This window comes from Heterodontus francisci, chromosome 25 (assembly GCF_036365525.1).
Source record: "Heterodontus francisci isolate sHetFra1 chromosome 25, sHetFra1.hap1, whole genome shotgun sequence".
NCBI lineage: Eukaryota > Metazoa > Chordata > Chondrichthyes > Heterodontiformes > Heterodontidae > Heterodontus > Heterodontus francisci.
This window is the reverse complement of record NC_090395.1, coordinates 58,660,001-58,680,755: the sequence shown is the minus strand read 5'-3', so window position 1 is coordinate 58,680,755 and position 20,755 is coordinate 58,660,001. Positions and strand designations below refer to the sequence as shown.

Genomic DNA, 20,755 nt, shown 5'->3' with positions numbered 1-20,755 from the left:
AATCAGTGAGCACTCACATTGTCTCTCTATTCAACTGTCTTACAGAATGCAAATGTGCAATCATGTTTTCAGATGTTCAACTCTGTGGTCTTTTTTTTAAACAGGTTATGTGCAATGTCCAGTAAAAAAGATTCAAGTAGTGTCCCATATAACAAAATTAATATGTTTCCATTTGGCAGGTGTGGTTTCCGTCACAGTGTTTTGTCATTATCAGTCTCTTCTTTTTCTTTCACTTCATGCTCCTGCCCCCTTGCACGGCTAGGTTGCAGTTCTTGGGTATCTTAAAGGAAAAAGGCACAAGAATAGGGTTTTGATGAAGGGAGGTGAGGAAAGCAAGAGGTGAAGGCTTACGTCATCTTCAGCTTGTAAATCCAAAGAGATTGTGGGATGAGGGGGTGGTGGGATGTGAGAAGCTGGGTTAGATACGAGGTTACTGTCATCTTCAATGGTTTCAAACTTTCCATTGGCCATTGCCTGAGTCTTAGCCACTCTAATGATGGCCAGCACTGTCTCCTCCATCGGGGCAAGGACATGTATCTGTGCCCTTCCCCCATTGGTTAGGTGCTGCTGTCTGTGATTGTACACCACCTTGTCCTAAAATAGAGAGGAAAGTGTGTCTGTGAGTGTGGTGCAATCTGTAATCTATCTTTGTAATCTGCTCCAACCCCACAACCTTCCATGATATCTGTACTCCTCTAATTCTGGCCTCTTGAGCATCTCGACTTTAATTGCTCCACCATCGGTGGCCACACTTTCAGTTGCGACGGGGGCCTGCTGTCGACTCAGAGGAGGAGGAGGATCAGCTGTCAAAGGATGCACCATTACATCATTCTTCTGCACATTCCACCAGCACAGATAATTTCACGTCAGTGGGTATGCATTCGGGCTTAGAGTCAGGGTCAGGAGCTGGTGAGAGCACCATACATGCGCCCGAGCAGCTGATGAAGGCTGTGACAGCCGAGGCCTCTGACAATTGGAGGACTGTGTGTGGCCAGGCCCATTCTGAGCCTCAGCCTGATGACGAGCCTCTGGTGTCGACAGCACAGGATATGCTGGAGTTGCAGAGAGAGGTAAGACAACATCTGACGGAACTGCCAGAGGCTATACGCAGCCATGAGCGGATGATGGAGGAGTCCATCCATGCCAATAGTGCTGTCATGTCTCAGACATGTGAGCGCATGGCGTCCTCCATCAAGAGTTTGGTGATCCTCCTGGAGAGCCAGATCCCACAGATATGCACAGACTGGCACACCATCGCCTTGGTCATGAGCTCAGCTCAGCAGTGGCAAAGTGACAGAAGGATAAGGCCCCTGGAGTCTTCTCTAGCTCCTCAAACTTCTCTGGTCAGCAGGGAAGTTCAAGTGAGGTGTTAAAGGGAGGAGGAGAGGCTGACTCCACATATGGGGGCTCCCCTCAGGGCGTCTGAGTGTGGACAGCGGCTCCTCAGCCCCTCCACCAGTGAGCCCAGCTCCAGCAGCTACGATGACTGAGGAGGCTCCTGCAACTGTGTAGGAACCCCTCAGCCAGCCAGGACCCTCCAGGCCTCAGGCACCCAAAGAAAATTCGCCAAAGTCAATCCAGGCCAAGGGGCAGCCTGCTCAATAGCCTGCCTCCATCTCAACTGCCAGTGCAGTGGTCACACCGCATAGAAGCACACAAAAGCCTATACAGAAGTGCACCTAGATGCACCTGGAGCTTCATGGATCTATTAATTTTGGCCTTTGTATTGTTTACTGCAACTGGTGTCATAAATAGAGTTCACATTCATTGTTGTAAAATGCTCATTCTTTCATGCCTGAATTGTGAGATGCTGCCTTCAATGGGCTGCTAGTGTAGGGACAGGCCATGCTTGGCAAGCATCTCAGATGTGCCACAGCTTATTGTGAATCGGGGCCATAGGCACGGAATCGAGATAGAAAGGAGGCGACAGGCAGAATACGGTGAGGTGAGTCTTTAGTGAGTTCACCTTGAGAGGCCATTATGGTGGCAGGAAGCGGGTATGTATGATATTGTCTCTTGCCTCCCTTGCATGTTACTCAATGGCCCTGTTCTCCGGTGCAAGGGAATCAATATCCAGTGCTGCCTGCTCAGCAGCCTCCTCCACATCCTCCTCGTTGGCTCAGGGCTGGTGATCAATCATGTCCTCTTCATGCAAGGCCTGTCCCTCTGCAGTGCTAGATTGTGTAGAGCACAGCAGACCACCACAATACATGAGACCCTCACTGCAGCATACTGCAGGGCTCCACCAGATCAATCCAGGCACCGGAATCTCATCTTCAGCAGCCCAATGGCTAGCTCAGGTGGAGTCATGGCAGATGTTTTACCCCTCCTCTGCTGCAGAGCAATGGTTTGTCACAGGCGTCTGTAGCCATATCTTCAATGGGTAGCCTTGTCCCCAAGAATCCATCCCTGAAGGCGAGTGGGGGTGTCTGAAAAGCTGTGGCACCTGGGACTGTCGAAGTATGTAGGCGTCGTGGCTGCTTTCCGGGAAGCGGGCACACATCTGAAGGAAATGCTTTCAGTGGTCACAGGCCAGTTGTACGTTGATGAAATGGAAGCCCTTCCTGTTGATGAAGGCTGCTGGCTGCTCTGTGGGAGCTTTGATGGCCACATGAATGTAGTTGATGATACCTTTCACCTAGGGGAATCCAGTGATGGCTGCGAAGCTGATGGCCCTCTCCATCTGACTGTCAGTGTCGGTCCAGTAATGCACATAGTCGCCGGCTCTCTTGAGCAGGGCATTGGTCACCTCCTTGAAGCAGCAGTGGGCCGCTGTCTAGGAGACCCCAAATATGGATCCCTGGAAAGAGCCAGATGAGTAGAAGTTGAGTGCTACGGTGATCTTCAGGGTCACGGGCATTTGGTGTCCACCGAAGCCCATGGGTCGTAATTCGTCCTGCAGCATGGTGCATAAGTCGGAGACGGCTTTCCTGGAGAGTCGCAGACTTCGCTGACACTGCTGTTTGGGCATTTGGAGGTAGCTGAGTCAAGTCCTGTACGCTGTCTGGCATGGGAATGCCCTTCTTGGTGTAGCTGGCTGCTGCCAATCTCGTCTTGGAGCTTTGCAAGAGCAGCTACATCCTGGTCCTCCCTCCCTCTGAGCCCCTGCTGTGCAACATGGGGGTCCACAAAGAACGGATATATGAGACCCGTGCCACCTGATCAGTATCTCTCCAGTGCCCACCCTTGCAGAGAGCCCAGCATCTGATACTATGCCCGCCAAACCCTTGCACCCAAGATATAGGCCACCGGACCCTTGCACCCTAGATAAAGTTCACCCAACCCTTGCACCTGATACTGTGCCCACTGTACCCTTGCACCCAAGATATAACCCACCCGACCTCGCACCCTATAATGGGCCCACTCGTGCAGAGTGCACAGCACTTCAGGCTGACAATAGACTCCACTCCACGCCTCTTCCTTTATCCACTGCCCTCCATGGTTCCTTCCCGCTGCGTCACTGAGGTCTTACCTTGGTGTCGCCACCTTTAAATGGCAGGAGATCAGAAGGCACGTGACCTCATGCGCCATTGACTAAATTTAAAACCCCGCTTTAAAATTGCGATCACTTCAATGCAAATGTATTACAACTAGCTCTTCAGCAATTTCAATTCCAGAGCCGCTGCACTGCGCGGGGCAGCATGCCACCTTGCAGCTTTCCCGCCGCTGACAAAATCCAGAACCGACATCTTGGCATTGGGTTTCCGGGCGAGTGCATCTGTCACTACTTTTCACCCGCCCCACACCTCCACCCCTACTCCTGCTGGCCAAACAAAATTCAGCCTGACAAACATGATAATGAACAAGCAAGTTTGCTTGCTGCCAACATCGTAAGGAATGGGCGTGGGTTAATCGTGCATTGCAATCCCTGTGCCTGATTTTGGGGGCTATCCAATTTCTCTTCCAGTGATTGAAGGAAATGCAATTTCAATATGTCAGAATAGATTAGATAGGTGGCTAAATGAAAGGGATATGGGCACAGAGTGGGTTCATGGGATTAGGTGTACTGATAAACACTAGCATGGATAAGCTGAGCTGAACACACCCTATCCATATTGCGATTTCAATGTAATTTTCTCCCTCTGTACTCAGTCTAAGACAAATACTTTGCTAACATGTATATAATTGATAGTATTTCAAAGACATAGGTTGTGTATTCCCCCAATTTCTTTTCTCCAATGCCCAGTTTCCATTTACTGGATTTATCCAGTTGCAAACTGATATGTTGTGATACATGGCCTGCCCTTTTAAAAGCCAGAGTATCAGATGACTGAATATACTCAATTGTTGCCTCAGGTCTTTGCAGTAACTTCCCTCAGACAAGTTGTAACACCTGTAAAATTGTCTCATTGGGGTGTAGTAGCAGGGTGGTGGTTTGTTTTTTTATGAGCAAGGAGTTATTCAACATGAACCCATCCGGGCAGATTGTCTAGACAGGCTGTTCAGAAGGCTCTCGGTGAATCATGTTCACAGATGTCGTCAACAACAAATCTTAAACATACTGAAATGGGTTCAATAGAAATCAAAACATGGATCACCATGATTTTCCTTAAAAAATAATGAAATGTTTTTTTTTAAATGTTAATGATAAGGGATCTCTTTCTGAATATGAACACATATGAAAATATTGATCGTAAACTTAATGAGGTAAATTTGGCATGATGCCTGTAATTTTCCAGTGTGCTATGCATGCATGTGAGGCCTCAGCAGCACAGCGTCTAACACCTAAAACCTATTAGAATGAGTGCTGTAGAATCAAGGGTAGATTCTAATTTCACTCTTGAAGAATGTAAGTTAGAAATTACTGAGTGACACTATCATAATGGAGGTGCAGGATCGTTTATTTTAAATTGGTTATCAGAGGCAATTAAACTGTGATAGATCAAACATCTATCTTGTTGGATCATAAGGATTTCTATATTTTTTAGGAATATGTTCTATGTCTGAAATGTATCAATTAAAAAAATTCATCTGAGACTACTTTCTCAGAGAGGATATCTGGTCTACCCAGTTGGAATTGAAGTGGGGGTTTGTCTGCTCTTTTCCTACATCTTTATTTTTAAAAAAGCTTCTTGGATCAGACACATCAGGCTGATGACTTGTTAATATATGTAAGGTTGCCACTTCAAGAGGAGATACTGTAGTTATTCCCAATTGCTGAACTATCAAAATAAGCATTGTGTTTCAAAAGCCAGCCAAGTGCACACTTGTCAGAATTAGAGTCTCCTGGTCATAGCATTTGCATCTAGATGCATTTTAAACTGAGTTATCTGTACTATCCAACATTGATCATCAGGCTGTCAACAGCCTACTCTTCAGTCTAATCTTGGTTGGCAGCTTTCATCAATTATGAACAATATTTATCTATCTCGCTTGTACTAGCATGAAAGGAAGACTCTGCGATATGTTTTTCTTATGTAAAAGTTTTCTGCAAGACCGTGTGGTCCAAGTTATGAAAGTTCTTGCAGAGTACTGGAAGATTTCTGTACTTTTATTATTTTTGTATTGTTTTACAGTATTATGAAAGGAAGCCATAAGAGAAATTTGAATTAGAATGAAAAATACTTTAAAAAATATTTAGCTTCTTTAATCACAAATTTGAAATAACACACACAAGATACAACACAATTCATGTCTCAGGTAAGAACTGTAAGATTAGTAAGACTTTGTAATTGTTTGCAGTATTGCACCAGAGGATATTCATGCCAATGGGTGTGTATATGAATAATCCTGAGACATTCCTTCATCACCTGCAAACTCACTCAAGCTAAAACACTCCCAGGATAGGGCGTCAGTTAAAAGAGAAACTCACACATCCAGAGAAAGAGACAGGACTGAGACAGGTAGGAACACCTAGCAGGAGGGGAGTTTCATGTAGAATTAAAGAGACTTTACTACTGATAATGTTTGTAATGAAACTTTCAGAATTAATGTGAAGTATTTTCTGATAAATTTCCCTATAAGTTATTGTCAGCTCACTATAATAAATCTACAGAACTGAATAAGGACTTTGATAATTTTCGGTTACATGATCTTATCAGATTGAAAAGCCACAAAAATCTGTAAAGGCTCAAGTCCATGTCATAGCTCAAAATTTTTAACTGTGAGCTTGATTTCTGATACAACTGAGTTTTGATTTCATTTACGAAAGGTAGATTATGGCACAAAAATCTTCATATGATTAAAGGTAGCTTATCAAATATCATCAGAAATATTGGACTGGATTGGATTTATGTTTATCCCCATAGGTTTTCTATTTTAAGAGGTTCCCTTCCAAGGTGAAGATGCTGCAGCTGTTCCTAAGTCTGGGTGAGTTTAAAACTCATAACATTGAACATAAAAATGGATAGATAATTAAATATATCACCGAGGTTTAATCTGTCGCTGTTCTGCTTTTCTATAGCCTATTTGTGCTTTGTTTTGAAAATGAATACGTCTCAGGAGCTAATTTATCATTGAAGTTAGTTAATGCATGCATTTTAAGATAAAAGATTTAAAACATTCCAAAAGATGGATCATGCATGCATATTATTTCTGGGCTGGTTTGGGCATGTTTTCTAATAGTAAATGATTGAGACAGCCACACACAAATCCTCATCACTATTTCTGCTGTAAATACATTTTTAGAATGATTTTTATGGTGTGTAGTGCCTGCTAACATTGTTACTAAAAGGGAAGTCGAATGAACAGTTAAATACAATTATCAGTCAGTCAACACCAATGGTATTTTTGCTGACATTATTAGATTAATGTCATTAGATTGGATATTCCTGAGAAGTAGTTGCCTTTTGAAAAAGTGGTAATTTTTGAAGGATTGATACAATCAATAGGCAAAGATAAAGGTGAGCAGTTCCATCCAAATCTATTTGTGCATGTGGCACCAACCAGTGAAGGATAAGTGCTATCATTCTGAGGTTGCATTGGTTGAAGTATGGTTAAATGTCTTAGTCCACCAATGGCTACCTTCTTTAAAACAAGCTCCAATTTGGTTTTAGGTACGTAAAGATTTTTAACCATAAGGCTGTGCAATCTGGGAATATATCATTTTAAAGCCCATTGGTAACCGTGACTATCATTATAGATGCAAAATGTGAACCATACAATGCAGAGAGGTCAGAGTTGAGGATGTTTGCTGATGTTTGCCTAGTGTTCAGTTCCATTTGCAGCTCCTCAGATAATGAAGCAGTTCATGCCCGCATGCAGCATGACCTGGACAAGATTCAGGTTTGGGCTGATAAGTGGCAGGTAACATTCATGCCACATATTCCTGCCAGGTAATGATTATCTCCAACAAAGGAAAGTCTAACCATCTCCCCTTGACATTTAATGGCATTACCATCATCGAATCCCCCATCATCAACATCCTGGGGGTCACTATTGACCAGAAACATAACTCGACTAGACACATATGTTCTGCGGCTACAAGAGCAGGCTAGAAGATGGGTATTCTGCACCAGGTGATTTGCCTGGTGAGTCTCCAAAGCCAGTCTACCATCTTCAAGGCACAAGTCAGGAGTGTGATGCAATACTCTCAATTTTCCTGGATGAATGCAACTCCAACAATACTCAAGAAACTCAACATCATCCAGAAAAAGGAAACCTGCTTGATTGGTATTCATCCACCACCTTAAACATTCACTCCTTCCACCACCAGTGGAATGTGGCTGTAGTGTGCAGAATCTACAAGATACATTACATCAACCTGCCAAGGCTTCTTTGACAGCACCTCCCAAATCCGTGACCTCTACCATCCAGAAGAACAAGGACAGCAGGCTTATGGGAACAGTACAACCTCCAAGTGCCCGTCCAAGTCACGCACCATCCTGATTTGGAAATGTATCGGCCTTCCTTCATCATTGCTGGGTCAAAATCCTGGAACTTCCTCCCTAACAGCACTGTGGGAGAACTGTCACTACATGGACTACAGGAGTTCAAGGCATCACCATCACATTCTCAAGAGCAATTAAGGATGGGCAATAAATGCTGGCCACGCTAGCAATGCCCTCATCCCATGAATGAATAAAAGAATTCAGATATTATGGATCACAAATACAAATGTGAACTTGAACATGAGAACTATGAAACTGATGCAAAGATAAAAACCTTGGCAGTAAGGCAAAAGCTAGAAGGCCAGCATTCAGCATTCTTGATGACAGGAGTAAAATCTCTCAAAAATATCTCTGTGTGACTAACACCTTCAATCATGTCATTGGGCAATTCAAGGACCATATTTACTTTTGAAAGTATCTCTAGTGAACTGTAAACCTACTGTCTTCAACTGTGTAAAAGTTTGGTTATTTTTACCACTTTTTTTGTTATTTTGCTGTTCTTCAGTCCTACCCTGAGGGAACCTGGGTTGATTGAACCTCCATTTTCTTTGTATAGCTGAGAAGATTGCTGAGGTTTAATCCAATTTAGAACCATAATTACTTTTTCTTTGTTTCATGTTGAGAAAAAAGTCACATCTCTACTTAGTGCTGCTTCTAACTGCCAAGGAAAAACTTAAGTGTAAATATTCATCGAGTTTGGAGCCTAAACCTAAAACTCAAAACCCATGGCATTGCACATGTTAGGTCACCTGGCTGTCCATTTGCCTACAGCTTTAAGAGAAAATTAGTTAGAGTTCCTAGAGAAAACATCAATTATCTGACTTTGGATTTGTTTAGTCAGGTTCCAATTACTGTTATAAAGTTTTAAAGTCCAATTACGTTTTAAAGTGTTCAATGTTCACAGATGTCTGTATAACTTCATTAATCCAAAATGAAAAACAGTCAAATCCTTATCTAATACAGGTGTAAAGTATATCTGTATACTACATGTTTCTGAGGAAAATAGTTAGCAAAACAGGAACATTTCTCTTTCTTTATAATGTATAGTGCACTAAAACTGCAATACATGCCAATGAAATGCCACAGTGTTTGCAGTCCTGGTTGAGGTAAAAAGTAATTATATTCATGACCACAAGTCAATACCCAACTTAAATTTTCACTCGATGGGCTTGTTAATACTGTGGTGTCATGAATCAATTTGTTTATTGGGAAAGTGCAAACATTTGTTTTCTAGCATCTTATTGCATTTCTTAAGATTGAGCTCATTAGTCCAAGATGGCTCTAGCTTCTTATTCAACAAACTCTTGACAAATGGGCATGTGACGGAAAATCCACTTAAGAAGGCAACCGAAAAAGCCAACAATGGTTATGTCTGTCGCCCATTTTGTTATGGCGGTTTCAGTCAGCAGCCAGTGCTCAGTTATTTGGTCAGAATCATGGTGGTTGTAAGTACGTTATAATTAACTTCAATAGGGCTGGGTTCAGGAGGTGAAAGATCAGCCTTAGTTCACATCCCAGTGACTGCCAATGAAAAATGCTTCTGTGTGGATGTAGCTTTAGGACAGGACTAGATCTGACTATGATACCCCCAACTTGGACGATGTGGAAAATAGCCACTGAGGCAAGCAACAGAGGGCAGCAAGCACTTGGGATCCCTTATTCCCCCTTGGCGAGCAACAAAAGCACTGTTCCATTGTATCACCTAAAGTGTGTAGGACTCTTTCTATAAGTATGCAGAACATGCATTGCACTGTTTTTATCCTTAAAAGCCATTTTCCATAAATAAAGGTCGGGCTAAATATTTATTTATTATTTATCCATTGATTGTTAACATTGCTTGAATATGATGTTAATTAGTGGAGTTTTTTGGTACTTTAATGGTCACTATTTATGTTTTCAGTATTTGCCAGTTACGTAACGGCACAGACAGACTGCTCACAACGAGCATGCTACCCCACACCAGGAGACCTAGTCATAGGTCGAGTGGATAAGCTACAAGCTTCATCTACATGTGGCCTCTATGCATCTAAGAGATACTGCACCCCAAAGATGCACTACGGACGGGTCAGTAATATTAATATAGTAATAATTTGTTCTTGGGTTCTTGGCTAGTAATAACTTGCACTGTGATTAATTAGTGTCAGGTTTTTAACATGCTTGTTGTCCATTAATTAGTCTGGCTAATAAGTGGCCAATTTTATCATTAAAGAATTTTTTTCAAATATATACTATTTGTATGTTTGAGAGAATTGTTTTAAATCTAAAATTAAAGCGGTTGAATATCTGGCAATACTACATCTAAAAAGCTCAAAATGTAGTTCAATATAGAAACCTCTACCATAATCTAGTAACATGATCGAAGTGGATATTATATTTCCTTTTTGTTGCCATACCTCTGCTGAAGGTGTTGACTTCTTTGCTGGAATATAATTGCACGGGCAGCAGGCATGTTCTGACACATTCACCAAGTGATCATTATTAACGTATGACTGGACATTGAATATCAGCAGGCCATTGACCTGGGATGGGCTGGGGGAGTATTAATCTCGATCCTGTCATATCCTGTCCGCATCCAACGTTCCCATGTTCATTTCCAATAAGGATTAACTGGATAGCAAAAAGGAATGGGAACCATATTCCCTTCATAACCAAAGGGTGCTCGGGCCAATTGTAGCAGCCCTGCTGTCATTCCAACTGATATCAGGCAATCCAGCGCAAACCCAGAACGTGGGCCCTTCCTGATCTATATAACTCAGTTATTCACTGATTAAACCTGCTGAGCCCGTGAGGGACTCTCGTGGGCATTTCTGACCTGCAGAATTGATCCAGTGTGTGTTACAGCACATTCTGATTGGTTGATTTAATTTGAATCACAAATACACCCTGGTGATCAGTACTTTAGAATATATTCCAGATATTGAAGGGATTATTCTCGCATTACATTTCCTGTATAATTTAAATAAAATGTATGCATTTTCCAACATTTTATCCCAATGCTTGGCAAAATTCTGATGAAAGCGAGGAAATAGAATTTGATTTAAACGGTACCACCGCAGAACATCTTCTTGAGCAATATATTGAGGTAGAAAAATGATCTGTGTAATAAAATAAAGTAAAACTTACTTAAGATATTGCTAAAGAAGTGATTTACTTCTGAAAAACACAGTTGTCTCATTCTATTAATTTCTGTGATTATATATGTATATTTTGTGGTTCCTTCACTAGCACAGAAACCATGTACATCATGCTGAATTAGGAAGTGATGAGAGTTCAGTGATATTTATCAATCTGAATTTATACTGGGTTATTATCCCACTTTGATCCCGCCTGGACTCCCCACATGTTAAGCTGGAGACGAATATTTCAGTTGGGTTTCTCTGACTTGATTATTGCCTAGCCCAGTTTTTCACTCTGTAGTATATTAAAGGAAATGGATGTAGACAGTTGGGCGTGGCTTCCTATTTAATCAGCAAAGGTGGGTCTCAGTTCTGTTTACCCAAAGGCATGATTCATTTTATAATGTGCTGACTGGCAACAGTTTAACCCATTCAGGACTGTAGTGTCATTTCTGCAATAGAACATAAACAACTACAAAATCACAATTCTTTAACGTTAACTAAGAGCATTTAATAAATATTCTGCGAGTTATAGTGTTTTCACTACAGTTATGAGGGGTATAGGTTGCTGCTCTGCAAATAAGGAGTGTTGCTGGAAAGCTTAAGGCTGTAATTCCTGTGTACATATGAACATATGAATTAAGAGCAAGAGTAGGCCACCGACCCCTTGAGCCTATTCCGCCATTCAATAAGATCATGGCTGATCTGATTGTAATCTCGACTCCACATTCCCGCCTACCACGATAACCTTTCAGCCCCTAGCTTATCAAGAATCTATCTGCCTCTGCCTTAAAAATATGTAAAGACATTGCCTTTTGAGGAAGAGAGTTCTAAAGACTCACGATGCTCTGAGAAAGAATTTCTGCTCATCTCTGTCTTAAATGGGAAACCCTTATTTTTAGTGACCCCAAGTTCTAGATTCTCCCACAAGGGGAAACATCCTTTCCACATCCACCCTGTCAAGACCCCTCAGGATCTTATATGTTTCAATCAAGTCGCCTCTTACTGTCCTAAACTCCAGTGGATACAAGCCTAGCCTGTCCAACCTTTCCTCATAAGACAACCCCCCATTCCAGGTATTAGTCTAGTAAACCTTCTCTGAACTGCTTCCAATGCATTTACATCCTTCCTTAAGTAAGGAAATCAATACTGTACACAGTACTCCAGATGTGGTCTCACCAATGTCCTGTATAACTGAAGCATAAGCTCCCTACTTTTGTATTCAATTCCCTTCGCAATAAACTATAACATTCTTTTAGCTTTCCTAATTACTTGCTGAACCTGCTTAGTAACCTTTTCGATTCATGCACTAGGACATGCAGATACCTCTGCATCTCAGTGCTCTGCAATCTCTCACCATTTAGATAATATGCTTCTTTTTTATTCTTCCTGCTAAAGTGGACAATTTCACATTTTCCCACATTATACTCCATTTGCCAGATCTTTGCCCATTCACTTAACCTATCTATATCCCTTTGTAGCCTCCTTATGTCCTCTTCACAACTTTCTTTCCTACCTATCTTTGTGTCATCAGCAAATTTAGCAACCATACTTTCAGTCCCTTCATCCAAGTCATTTATATAAATTGTAAAAAGTTGAGGCCCCAGCACTGAACCCTGTGGCACACCACTCATTACATCTTGCCAATCAGAAAATGACCCATTTATACCTACTCTCTGTTTCATGTTAGCTAGCCAATCTTCTATCCATGCCAATATGTTACTCACTACACCATGAGCTTTTATTTTCCGCAATAATCTTTGATGTGGCACTTTATCAAATGCCTTGTGGAAATCTAAGTACAGTACTTCTGCCAGTTCCCCTTTATTCATAGCACATGTTACTTCTTTAAAGAACTACAATAAATTGGTTAAACATGATTTCCCTTTCACAAAACCATGTTGACCCTGCCTGATTAACTTGAACTTTTCTCAGTGCCCTGCTATAACGTCTTTAATAATAGCTTCTAACATTTTCCCTAAGACAGATGTTAAGCTAACTGGCCTGTAGTTTCCTGCTTTCTGTCTCCCTCCCTTTTTGAATGAAGGAGTTACATTGGCTATTTTCCAATCTAATGGAACCTTCCCTGAATCAAGGGAATTTTGGAAAATTAAAACCAGCGCATCAACTGTCTCACTCGCCACTTTGTTTAGGACCCTAGGATGAATTCCATCAGGACCTGGGGACTTGTCAGCCCGCAGCTCCAACAATTTGCTTAGTACCACTTCCCTGGTGATTGTAATTTTCCTGAGTTCCTCCCCCATTTCCATTTCTTGCCATTTCTGGGATGTTACTTGTATCCTCTATAGTGATGGCCAATGCAAAATATCAGTTCAGTTCATCTGCCGTCTCCTTATTTTCCCTTATTAAATCCCCAGACTCACTTTCTATATATAGGACCAACGCTCACTTTGTTAACTCTTTTCTTTTTGAAATATCTAGAAAAACTCTTGCTATCTGTTTTTATATTTCTAGCTAGCTTTCTCTCATACTCTAATTTTTCCCTCTTTATCAATCTTTTAGACATTTTTTGCTGTTCATTATATTCTGTCAAATCTTCTGACTTGCCACCCACCTTTGCACAATTATATGCTTTTTCTTTAAGTTTGATACAACCTTTAACTTTTTTTAGTTAACCACGGATGGTGGGTCCTCCCCTTGGAATTTTTCTTTCTAATTGGAATGTATCTATTCTGTGTATTTTGACCTATCCCTTAACCAAATTTGCCAGTTCACTTTAGCTACCCCTGCTTTCATGCCCTCATAATTGCCTTTATTTAAGTTTAAGATACTAGTCTTGGACCCATTCTTCTCTCCCTCAAACTGAATGTAAAATTCAATCATATTATGATCACTGCTACCTAGGAGTGCCTTCACTATGAGGTCATCAATTAATCCCATCTCATTGCACAGTATCAGGTCTAATATAGCCTGCTCTCTGGTTGGCTCCAGAAAGTGCTGTTCTAAGAAACTATCTCAAAAACATTCTGTGAACTCCTCATCTAGGCATCCTTTGACCATCTGATTTTTCCAGTCTATATGTAGATTAAAATCCCCCATGATTATTGCTGTACATTTCTGACAAGCTTCCATTGTTTCTTCCTTTATACTTTGTCCTACCATGTGGTTACTGTTAGGGGGCCTGTACACCACTCCCATGAGTGACTTCTTGCCTTTATCATTTCTCATCTCTGCCCAAACCACTTCTACATCCTGGTTTCCTGAACTTAGGTCATTCCTCTCTAATGTGCTAATACCATCATTAATTAACAGAACTATCCCTCCACCTTTTCCTAGCTTCCTGTCCTTCCTAAATGTCACACACCCTTCAATATTCCGGTACTAATCTCTGCAGCCATGTCTCTGTAATGGCTATCAGATCATACTTATTTCTATTTGCGCTATCAGTTCATCTGTTTTGTTTCGAATGCTATGTGCATTCAGATACAGTGCCTTTAATTTTGTCCTTTTATTATTTTTATGATGACTAGCCTTGACTGCTGATTTACTCTTAGATTTGTACTCTCCCTTCCTGTCACAGTCTGTTTATCATTTCCCATATTAATCCCTTTCTCTCTTGTCTTGTTTTTGAACTTTTTGATTTACCATATTTTCCCAAATTTGATCCCTTGCTCCCACTATTTAGTTGAAAAGCCTCTCTACTTCCCTGGTTATGTGGCTCACTAGAACACTAGCCCCAGCACAGTTCAGGTGTAGACCATCCCACTGGTACAGCCCAGACTTTCCTCAGTACTGGTGCCAGTGTCCCACAAACCGGAACCCACTTCCACCACACCAGTCTTTGAGCCACGCATTCATTTCTCTAATCTTATTTGCCCTGTGCCAATTTTCATGTGGCTCAGAGATTATTACGTTCGAGGTTCTGCTTCTTAATTTGGTGCCTAGCTCCTCATACTGATTATGCAGAACCTCCTTCCTTGTCCTGCCTGTTTCATTGGTACCTCCCCTTCTCACTGTATTTTCCTCTCCAGCCCTGAGCAGATGTCCCAAACCCTGCCACCGGGCAGGCAACACAGCTGTCTGGGAAGTCTGGACTTTCACTCTTTGCTGCAGAGAACAGTGTCAATCCCCTCACTATACTGTCCCCTACTACCACTACATTCCTTTTTAATCCCCCCACTTGAATGGCTTCCTGTACCACGGTGCAATGGTCAGTTAGCTCATCCACCCTGCAGCTCCCACTCTCAACCAAACAAGCTAAAAGAACCTCAAACCTGTTGGACAATTGCAGAGGCTGAGGCTCCTGCACTCCTGCCCTCTGGGTCCCCTTACCTGCCTCAGCTGCAGCCACACTCTCCTGTCCCTGACCACTGACCAAATCAGAAGACCCTATCCTAAGGAGTGTGACCTCCTCCTAGTACAAAGTGTCCAGGTAACTTTTTCCCCTCCATGATGTGGCGCAGTATCTACAGCTCGGACAGCAGCTCAATGACCTTGAGCCAAAGCTCCTTGAGTCACAAGCACTTACTGCAGACGTGTTTACCCTGGATCACACTGGCATGCAGGAGTTCCTACATGCTGCAGCCATGACACATCACCTGTTCTGCCATCCTTAATGTGTTTTAATTAAATACATAATTTTTTTATTCCATTATTTTCCTTTTTATATATTTTATTAACCTTACCACCAGTTCCTGTACTATTTTAAACCTTAGGAATAAAATGGACATTTACCACTTACCAGATACTCACCAAACAACTAGCTTCTTCCCTAAACTCCCAGCACTCTGTTCAGGTCGCGCTGTAAATCCTCTCCTCTCTTGCTGCTTCGCTCCGAATTTCTGAGCTTTTGGTGCTTTTCAAACCCTCTCCTCTCCTGCAGCTTCTCTCCAAGTCACCAGGTTTTGGCACACTTTTTAAATCTTCTCCTCTCCCACTGCTTCTCTCCCTATGTAATATGGCCAATTTTATTTTAAGCCCTGCAGTGTGGACCTGAATCTTCTGTGAATTATTTAAATCAAACAATGTTAAAATAATATTCTGTATAACAGATGTTGTGAAAATAATTGTTAATAAGAAATAAAATGTGCTTATTAATTGACATGTATCTAGTTATTCAGCCCTGTTGAATAACTTTGCAAATGTAAATTAACTACAAAGTCTCCCACTGATTTAGATTTAGGCAACAATATGCTGTAACACATCAGTCCTGCAGAATTTATAATTGACTCCAAAAAAAGTTGAATTATACAATAATTTTAATTAAACAATGCAAATAACATGGCAAAGTGTGAATTTAGTGCTGAATTTATTGTAAATTTTTGGATAGTTTGTATGAAGTAACTTCTGAATTGAGAGGAGTTGACTATAGCGGAATAGTGTATAATCTTTTATATTTAATCGCTCGGTCAATTTGGAAAAATCCTTTTCAAGTGTCTGCTGTACAGCCAGATCAACAGTGATGGTCAGATGTCTAGAACATTTGAGGACACATAGAGGTTCACTTGAGGTAAAATTGCAACACTTGCTAAAATGTTGGCACAGGATTCAGAGCCCAGATTTGCCAATCCTCTATAAAATTAGCTTACAGCAGCAGGAAAGTGATCCTTTTGAACAGTGACTACGTGCTGTGCATTCAGAACGTTGGTGTCCTATAAAGCACAACCCGGCCAGATTGGTCACAGTGCTATCAAAGTGTCAAATTATGTAATAGTCTATGTTGGAACCTTAATAACTCAGACACTTACAAAGCAGGATATGGAAAAGAAGACAATACATATTTCAAAGCAGCAGAGTTAGAGGGAAAAAAAATGTCCATGTTCCTGCTTCTGTGTTGCATGTGATAGGTAATTAGATTTGGACAAAGCTCATTAGCAGCTGAAGACAGCTCATATCAAAGTGTGAAAGTTAATAGTTGGTTGGCATCCTTCCATCTATGAAAGATGATGGACATGCAGCAAAAAATACATTTAGGTGGGGTGTCTTCTCTTAGCGCACCTTTGCTGATGGCTGCATAGGTCAATCCTTGAGAGGCAGGTTCTGTCACAAGTGCCACACGTGAAGCTGCCAAGTGATGCTGTGAGTTGTTGTTTTTGACGTTGGCGTCTGTTGTTAAACTGCTGTAGCAACTGGTTGCCGTGGTATTGCAGACCAGTCCACAGGATATGTCGCCATTTCCCCTTTGTGCAAACTCGTGACTCCCAAGTCGACATTTAGGGCCTTCACGTCACGCTTGCAAGCATCCTTGAAGCGGAGCTTTGGGAGCCCCACTGGTCATCTGGCCCCGGCTACCTCACCGTACAGAAGGTCTTTGCGTACGCGACCATCTTCCATCCTGCGAACGTGTCCAATCTACCGAAGCCGCCTCTGCTTGATTAGTTCCAACACACTTGGGAGCTCTGTCTTTGAGAGTACTGCCACATTTGTGATTTTGTCCTGCCAGGAAATATCCATAATGTGCTGCAGACAGGGAAGATGGAAATTATTGAGCTTCTTTTCCTGATAGCTGTAAGTTGCTCATGTTTCACAGCCATACAGCAAGGTGCTGAGAATACAGGCCTTATCAACCATCAGCTTGGTCCTAAGGTTCAGCTTGGTGTTATCCCATGCATGTTTCACAAGTCGAACAAAGGTGGTAGCTGCTTTCCCAATGCATCTATTGAGCTCTGCATCAAGGGACAGATTGTCTGTCACCGTGGACCCAAGGTAGCAGAATTTGCTAACCACTTCCAGTGGGGTGTTATTTAGCGTGATCAGGAACAGAGATACAACACCTTGACCCATGACCACAGTTTTCTTGATGCTTATAGTCAAGCAGAACTAGTTACAGGCATGGGAGAGACTGGGACCAGAAACCTTATGGATTAAGACTGGCCATTATGTTTACACAGCCCTCTTGTTGACTTTGGTGTGGTTATTCAAATATAAATACGGACAGATGGAAAATCTTCCCAAGTTGTGCAGAACTATAGTGAATAAAAGAAATGCATACCTTTCCAGTACCTCTTGTTTTAGTATTGTACAGTCAGGTACCTAAAATAAGTTGATTGAAATGCAAATGATATTTGTTTTAAAATGAAAATCAATAGTGATCTGTTTTGGTGAAAATATTTTTGCTCTGAAGAAACACTGAGGGTCCAGTCATCAACAGGAAAAAAACAAATGTTGTCTCCAAGACTGCTGGCTGGGATATTGATCTCACACTTGCGAGAAATTATTGTCAAGAAAACACATAGCACCTACAATGATCTAGGGAAATGTCATAGAGGAGTCATTGAGTCGCATACAGAAGGAGGCCATTCAGCCTATCGAGTCCATGCTGGCTCTCCACAGAGCTATGCTGTCAGTCCCATTCCCTGGCTCGATCCCTGTAACCCTATAAGTCTATTTCTCTCAAGCGGTCATCCAACTTCCTCTTGAAGTCACTGATTGTCTCTGCTTCCACCACTCTTGTGTGCAGCGAGTTCCAGGTCATTATCATTTGCTGTGTAAAAATGTGCTTCCTCATATTCCCCCTGCATCTTTTTGCCCAAAACCTTCAATCTGTGTCCCCCAGTCCTTGTACCATTTGTTAATGGGAGCAGCTTTTCCTTGTCTAACTTACCTAAGCCGGTCATAATCTTGTACACTTGTATTAAATCTCCCCTTATTTTCCTAAGGAGAACAAACCCAGCTTTTCCAACCTAACCTTGTAAATAAAATCCTCCATCCCTGGAACCATTCTGGTAATGTCATCAAAGGACATTGAAACTTTATAAATATTATTGTTTCATTTTCCATGTTACCATAGCCAGCAATCACTGAGATTTGGGCCCTGATAATCTGTAGGCCTTTGCTCCCGGCTTAAATCCCTGGATTGATCCACAAATGAATCCAGGGTAAGGCAGATGTTTCCTGCTTTGAATATCATTGATGGACACCTGCACCATTATGGACACATCTTGGGAGCCTGCCATAGCAGGGAGCTGGTAATTTGACCCTCATTTGTCTTTGTAATCTCCTCCAGCCCCACAACTCTCCGGAATATCTGCGCTTGTCTAATTCTTGAGGATCCCTGATTTTAATTGCTCCACCATTGGTTGCCGTGCCTTCAGTTGCCTTGGCCCTAAGCTCTGGAATTCCCTCCCTAAACCTCTCAGCCTTTCTACCACTCTTTCTTTCTTTAAGATTCTCCTTAAAAGCTCCCTCTTTGACTAAGCTGTGCTAATATCGCCTTATTTGACTTGGTGTCTAAATTTGTTTTATAATGTTCCTGTGAAGCACCTTGGGTTCTTTTACAACATTAAAGGTGCTGTATCAGTATAAGTTATTGTTGCTGTTTGCAGTCATTTATATCTGTGCTGGCATGATGAATTGTGGTTTTGGACACCTCAAGGCCCTATGCAAAGAAACCTGGGTCACCCATTAATGTGCCACTTTTTCCTTCTGTGCCTCGGCCAGGACCCAGTCCTGAGCCTCCAAGTGAGCTTCACGCCCATTGGCCGGGATACTGGTACATCATCTTTCATCCTTTTGTTGTACCTGGGTCCACTCTCTTGGCCATTTCTCCTCTGATGCTGGGGACCATGTTTGAGGTGGGCAGGCAGGGTTTCTGTCCCAATCAGGCCCTCGCAGAAATTAGTTGCAGAGACCAAGATTCAGTGGATGTTTGGTGCTGGCTTAATTTTTAGGCCATCTACTTCAGCCCACCAAACATGTTGTAGGGAGTGCAATGGAAGACCTGCAGATTTTTGGAGCATTGAGCTTTTTATTTCTAATTATCTTTGAATAAGCACCACCAGAAGAGAACTTTCACCCATTGATTAGCACATCAGGAAATCAATGAAGGCAATGCCCGTGATTTTCCACTCATTCATATTAATCAATAGAAAAGTGGGCAGCTCGCTGATAGGAGGCATTTATAAGATCAGCCATATTGCCAAATTTTACATAGTAATACTGAGAACAGTGAGTAGGGACACTGTAGTTGTGGAGTACTTTAGGCCTCACTAAATAAAGCTACTGTCATTCCAAGATTGTGGAATTTCCCATTTTGCTACTTCCTCTGTAGCCAACTTTCTACCAAATTATAGTGACTGTAATGAAATATTAAAAGTGTTATGAAGTCTACTTATTGGATCGTCTGAGATAAATTGAACATTCAAAGCTTCCATGGTGAAGTTGCTTTGTCGAAAATGAACAAGTAGATTTCAGTGGGCGTATCACTTTAATTGGAAGCAAGTCAAATACAGTGCCAGACATAAATGGCCTTGCTACTAACATTAGAGGGCAACAGTTAAATTTTACTCAATATATTTCACCATGACTGTCTGGAAAAATCAGCTGGCTGAAATTGCTGTTTGGAATTCATGCCCATGTTGTCAGCAAAACTGAAATTCAGAAAAAGAAATAAGTAGGAAACATTTTCATTTCTGGAATTGGGGATACAGTGAATCAAATTCTTAAATTCTGTGTGGGCAAAAGATTATGCCGAGACTTATGTTGCACTTGTCAGGCCACACTTGGTGTACTGTATACAATTTTGACTGTTACACTTCAAAAGGGACAGACATGCACTGGAGAGGCTTTATGTCCCACATTTATAAGTAAACTATAGGTAAAGATTATAGAAGTTTAAACTATGCAGTTTGAAGGAAAATAGTCCTCAAGGTATACAAAGTATTAAACAGAATGGTGCAGACCCCTCACTCTCTGTGATTCCACAGGGTAGGGTGCTGTAACAATTATGGTACTGGACTATCAATACACAGATTGTGAGTTCAAATGCACCTTGTTAAATTAAATGCATGAAATTTGGTCATTTATGGGCCAGCTCTCTAACTGCACCACTTCCAGTCAAGAATGCTGCTG

The 20,755-nt window shown here is 41.8% G+C and overlaps 1 protein-coding gene across 1 annotated transcript in view; it reads left to right on the top strand.

Moving 5' to 3' along the window:
• Window positions 1-4,608: 4,608 nt before the first annotated feature.
• lamb3 (laminin subunit beta 3) overlaps window positions 4,609-20,755 on the top strand; it is a 54,644-nt gene continuing 38,497 nt past the window's right edge. The window contains exons 1-3 of the mRNA XM_068057590.1: window positions 4,609-4,647; window positions 6,249-6,309; window positions 9,730-9,893. Coding sequence (XP_067913691.1) covers window positions 4,609-4,647; window positions 6,249-6,309; window positions 9,730-9,893 — 264 coding nt within the window. The remainder of the gene's footprint in view (window positions 4,648-6,248; window positions 6,310-9,729; window positions 9,894-20,755) is intronic.